At 34.4% G+C, this 6241-nt stretch overlaps 1 protein-coding gene across 2 annotated transcripts; it reads left to right on the top strand.

The window, feature by feature from the left end:
* Positions 1–1010: 1010 nt before the first annotated feature.
* Positions 1011–5912, top strand: LOC309869872 (olfactory receptor 6C1-like; the record flags this gene model as incomplete). Of its 2 annotated transcripts, XM_082741647.1 has the most annotated exons (3): positions 1011–1052; positions 1254–1283; positions 4952–5912. In XM_082741647.1, exon 3 carries the CDS (start codon positions 4974–4976, stop codon positions 5910–5912), a length of 939 nt encoding a protein of 312 aa, XP_082597773.1. In that variant the 5' UTR covers positions 1011–1052; positions 1254–1283; positions 4952–4973. The 2 variants fall into 2 exon arrangements, with proteins under 2 accessions (XP_082597773.1, XP_082597772.1); XM_082741646.1 differs by having other exon boundaries at positions 1011–1283.
* Between the last annotated feature and the right edge of the window lie 329 nt (positions 5913–6241).

A 6241-nucleotide genomic window follows, 5' to 3' on the forward strand; every position in this document is an offset into this window, starting at 1 on the left:
AACAAGAAATTCATTTTATACCCAAAGACACCTCCAGATTTTAAGTGAGGTGGTGGAAAACAATTTACCATGCTAAAGGACATCAAAAGAAAGCTGAGGTGGCAATCCGTTTATCAGATAAATTAGATTTTAAGCTAAAAACAACAATAAGAGTTGAGGAAGGACACTATATCATACTCAAAGGGTCTGTCCAACAAAAGGATCTAACAATTTTAAATATCTATGCCCCTAACATGGGAACAGCCAACTAAATAAACCAATTAATAACAAAACCAAAGAAACACAACAATAATAATACAATAATAGAAGGGCACTTAAAACCCCCCTCACTGAAATGGACAGATCATCCAAGCAAAATATCAACAAGGAAATAAAGGCCTTAAATGACTCACTGGATGGACATTGTAGATATATTCAGAACATTCCATCCCAAAACAACAGAATATGCATTCTTCTCTAGTGAACATTCTCCAGAATAGATCACATCTTGGGTCACAAATCAGGTCTCAACCAGTACCAAAAGACTGGGATCATTCCCTGCATTCTTGTTATCATTCTATATTCAGCGTTTTTGTATATTTTATTTGATACCTACTAGCTTGGAGTGCCACTTTTATGGAGATGTTTTAGTATGATAAAAATGTAATGTTTTCATATAAGATTAAGTTGTCCCAGTATTTTACTCAGCAAAAGAAGAAATGGGAGATTCTATTCTTGAGAGAAATCCTGATTCAGGAAATTCAGTAAATGTTCCCCAAAAAGCTGTGCACATTTAGTTATTTTCTCACTTAGATTATATGCAAAATATTCCATGTGCTTCTAGCTGATTTCTTATGCACTTTCTATCTCTTTTGGCATTATCCCAAAAGTGTCTGGTTCCAATATTGGTGCAACTGTTGATAACATTTGTACAATCCTTAGTGTATTTTCCTCTAGGCCCTTGTTGGCACATTTGATTCACTGGAGTATCTGCTCTGAGACATGTGTATATATGTTAAATAAAACATGTGCATTAGGCAAGAGACAATCCACATGAAATCTTCTTCCAAAAGGTCCAAAGTAACTCCAAATCTAACTTCTCTTCACTAATTTTGCTCCCATAGCTATAGGGAAAAGTGTGTAAAAGAATATTAGTTACAGAAATAAAGTAGCTCCAATGTATTGAGAAATACTGGTTTTTAAAATACTGAATCTCTTAACCTAAAACTGAAATAGTTGTTATTTTGCTTATTTTTTTTAACCATTTCAACCAGCTGATGATGTCATTTGTGTGACAAATAGAGGTAAGATTGTAAAGTTGTAGTCAACAGAAAATTTCTTTTTCTTAGCACTGATTCATTAATGTTTACCTTAACTTTATTTTGGAATACATAGAATAATTTGGGTTTCTTATGTCAGCTGTATTTATCAAGGATTATGAAAAATGAGTATGTTACATTTCCTGTTTGTCATAATATTTTATTCCTCTATTACTTTTCATACAATTATTGTCTCTCAATTTGATCTTCCTCATTGAATACATGTTTAATAAGTAGTAAATGTGCTGGTTTCAAGCAGAAAGACTTAGGAATTCCAATTCTACTATCAGCTAACATCTGATGTCTGATCTTGCTTATTATACTTAATCTCTTTCATTGTCAGTGTCTTCAAATTAACATAGATAACTCACACTGAGTAAATGAGATAAGTGCCTGCAGTCTTTCACTGTCTCAAAAATGGTTTTGGTGTTTAACATGGGACTATATTCCTCAAATATGTTCATTGACTTTATTTTGGGGAGAATAAAGATAATATTAACCACTGTTTGGGAGTACATTTTATACAGATTTTATATGATTTAATTTTACTTATTCTTAAATTTGTACTTATGACTATTCCATGAATTATTATTCCTATTTTTTTTTAAAGATTTTATTTATTTATCAGAGAGAGAGAGGGGGAGAGAGCAAGCACAGGCAGACAGAATGGCAGGTAGAGACAGAGGGAGAAGCAGGCTCCCTGCCGAGCAAGGAGCCTGATGTGGGACTCGATCCCAGGACGCTGGGATCATGACCTCTGCTGAAGGCAGCTGCTTAACCAACTGAGCCACCCAGGCGTCCCTATTCCTATTTTTTAAATGAAGGAAAAAGTAAAATTCAGAGAGATTAAGTAACTTGTCCAAAGTCACAATACTATGAGTTGCATTTTTAATCCATTTCTCTTTGAAGGCAAAGCCCACAAGTGCCCCAATAGTATCATTCCTTATAACTAAATATTAAGGTCTGATGCTTTATGTTTTTGAAGAATTCCTTTCCTTCTTTACATTAAAAATTATACCCAAATATAGATACCTAGTTAACAAATTGAGATAATCAGGATATATGTAGAATATCTTTATGAAAACCTACAGATTTTGAGAGTAATTTATGATTACTGCTTTCCCTTCATTATTCCTATTCATACTGGTTGATGCTTTCATCTGATTTGGGATCCAAATTCTCCCTTTCTATTAGGAAAAAAAACAGGTAATTTTTTTCAGGGTACTGAGGGAAAAAAGATTCTGATCCAATTTGAGGAATATTCTGAGACATTTACTAAAGTAATAATCTGAAAAAAAAAGAAACTAAATTGGTCCTTCATGAGATTTTTTATATTCACCATAAAGTTCTTGCATAACATTAGCTGTAAGCAAACATGGTCAGGAATGGAGTGAATCATTCCAGAAAAAAAAAAGTTAGTGGTTGTTATAAAACCAAATTATTACTCAAGATACCACATTAAACCAATATTTTGTTCTCTTATTTAACAAATTAGCCTCACATCTAAATCTAACACCAAGAAAAGGAGTGTCACGTGAGAGAGAAAGAGAATTAGAAAATTGTGTGTTAATTTGTGGGTGAAAATAGCAAGTAGCTTGTTTATACAATATGTTAATTTTCACTTTCAATGAATGACACACTTGATTCAACAATTAGATAGATATCCATGACAGAGTAGAATTCATTGAAAAGAAAGGAGCAGGGGCCCCTGGGTGGCTCAGTGGGTTAAAGCCTCTGCCTTCAGCTCAGGTCATGATGCCAGGGTCCTGGGATTGAGCCCCACATCGGGCTCTCTGCTCAGTGGGAGCCTGCTTCCTTCTCTCTCTGTCTCTGCCTGCCTCTCTGCCTACTTTTCTGTCAAATAAATAAATGAAATCTTTAAAAAAAATTTAAAAAAAAGAAAAGAAAGGAGCAAATGGGACTACAAATCTTGTGAACATAAGTTACATATGACTGGGTAAAAGAAACATGGATAAGTAGTTAGGAAGGAAAGCTTGAAATAATCTTTTAGAGTCTTGGATATATTTTTCATGACTCTACCAAAAACATCACAGAAATAACTTACAGATCAAAGAGTGTACACACAGTGTTAATTATTGAGGATTATTCATTGAGAACAATGACTGCTATGATTGAAATATTGATCATACATTTGAACTGCCATAAGTTTGTTTACAAAATATGTCACTGTATTGTCTGTTTAAAAGCCCTTCAGCCTGCTTCCTCTAGTCCTGAGAAATACCAAAAGAAATGTTCATTTCCTGTGACTTTCACATGCTTTCACCATAGCATTGGCACTATCCATCTTCGTTGGAATTTGCGTTAATCAACAGCAACACTTCTTTGCTAAACAGTGTGAAGTGAGTGAAAAGAGAACTCAAACATGTAGGGGAAAAAGAGATCAAGAAACTTCACAGTATTATGATGTATTATATACCAGTAATCAATAAGTCTACATCTTAAACTAAATATCCTATTGCAAAACTTCCTTCATGACTCTGAATTGAACACTGTACTATTTAGTGAGAATACACAGATTGAGGGATATGATAATGGACTGGTTTGATTTACTGAGAAAAATTTAACTTCACTTTAAAATGCATTGTATTATTTAAGTTATTATTATTCAGGAAAAGAATATAAAGGGATTTCATGGGCTGTCTTATCCTGTACTCCAAGGTGTTGACATAATAAAGCTTCTATAAATATGTAGATAAAAGGAAAGATATAAAATTATAATATGGGATAGAAAGCAGAATTCATATATAAAGAATAATACCAACAACATTTAGATAGAAGAAACTCTGAAGGAAAAAATGTTCTATAAAATAATTTTAGATATAAATACATTGCTTCTTTAGCCCATGAATGTGTAAATCGACCTGCTAAATTTCTACCGTGCCTTCTGTCAACTCTGCGCTTTCTATAGTCCGAGGACATCATGTCAAAGAATTCATTAACTGTGGCTTCAGATAAGGCACAGGAGGTTGGAAAAGAAGAATGTGAGCCAGAGTAAAAACTTTGGAATTTTGTCACAATGTTAAAAATTGAACTTCATTGACTTTCAAATTTTGGTCACAGCCCCAGTTGAGTGACCTCCCTATAAACATACTGTCTTTTCTATGTTATACTTCTAAGTAATAATGCTAATACTAATACTAATAATACTTAGTAATAATACACCTAATTCATGTGACAGAAATGAGGAAATGAGACAATTTGTGGTTGGAAGAGGACAAAGATTTTCTCAATGGGAAGGGAATCCATCAGGGAATTACTCTGAAGAGTCAACAGGAAGCATTTCTATTCCAGTTATCAAATATTCAGAAAAACCTGGGTTAAAATTCCTGTTCTTCTCATGTAGGGCATGCATTGCAGATAAGAGTTTTAAAAATCTTTTTAGAATCAGTTCCCAATCAGTGAAATGAAGGTTTCATGAAGAAACATTCTATGTAAAACACAGAGTGTGGCACAGGGTAAAAATTTACTTTCAACATGTCACCTACTTTTATTAAGTTTTCTTAAAGTTCTCTTACATTAAATTAATTTAAATTAAACTAAATTAAATTAGTTTACTTCCACAGACCAACCCGAGCAGCTTCCTATATGTAATCCCCTTTCTCTAATCCTTCTGTATGTGTTTTCTCCTCTAGTCTATACAAAAGAAGAAAAGAAATGAAAAACCACACAGAAATAACAGAGTTCATCCTCCTGGGATTGTCAGATGATCCACAGCTTCAGGGGGTGATCTTTGTCTTTCTGCTCATCACCTACATGCTCAGCATCACTGGGAACCTGACCATTATCACCCTTACCCTGCTGGATTCCCACCTCCAGACTCCCATGTATTTCTTCCTCAGAAATTTCTCCTTGCTAGAGGTTTCATTCACAACTGTCAGCATACCCAAGTTCCTGGGCACCCTGATTACAGGAGATAAAACCATTTCTTTTAATGACTGTATGGCTCAGTTGTTTTTTTTCATTCTGTTGGGAGTCACTGAATTTTACGTTCTGGCTGCCATGTCCTATGACCGTTACATTGCCATCTGCAAGCCTCTGCATTACATGACCATCATGAATCCCAGAGTCTGCATACTCCTTGTATTTGCCTCTTGGTTGGCTTCATTCTTAATCATATTCCCATCACTCATGCTGTTCATACAGCTTGATTACTGTAAGTCCAACGTTATAGACCATTTTACCTGTGATTATTTTCCCTTACTACACCTTTCTTGTTCAGACACAAAATTCCTAGAGACAGTGGGTTTTTCCTGTGCTGTGTTTACTCTACTGTTCACTTTGGCATTAATAATTCTGTCCTACATATATATCATTAGAACAATTTTGAGGATTCCTTCCGCTAGTCAGAGGACAAAGGCCTTTTCTACCTGCTCATCCCACATGATTGTCATCTCCATCTCCTATGGCAGCTGCATTTTCATGTACATTAATCCAGCAGCAAAAGACAGAGTGTCTCTGAGCAAGGGTGTTGCTGTGCTAAACACCTCAGTAGCCCCCATGCTGAACCCCTTTATTTACAGCCTAAGAAACCAGCAAGTCAAGCGAGCCTTCATGGACAGGGCAAAGAAGATTGTATTTTTCTCAAGCAAATAAAAAAAATTAAAATGTTGCCATAAATTAAAGACATACTCAAGAACAAGTAAATAGGAATCAGGGCCCTGCAAAAGTCTATGAATATCCACATAGTTTCACTAGAGTTCTGTATCATTGCTTATATTTCTATTGCCAGCAAAATACTGAGGATATTTGAGAAATATTGTAAAATACATATATACATATGTAGATATATGTCCAAATATCAAATATATACATATATATATATATATATATATATATATATATATATATATCCACTTAAATTTCAATCACTTTCTCAGGCATTCCTTTTCTGTGAGATAGTCTTTTCACTCTGTAACTATGAG

This window comes from Mustela nivalis, assembly GCF_964662115.1.
Source record: "Mustela nivalis genome assembly, chromosome: 7".
NCBI classification, from domain to species: Eukaryota; Metazoa; Chordata; class Mammalia; order Carnivora; family Mustelidae; genus Mustela; species Mustela nivalis.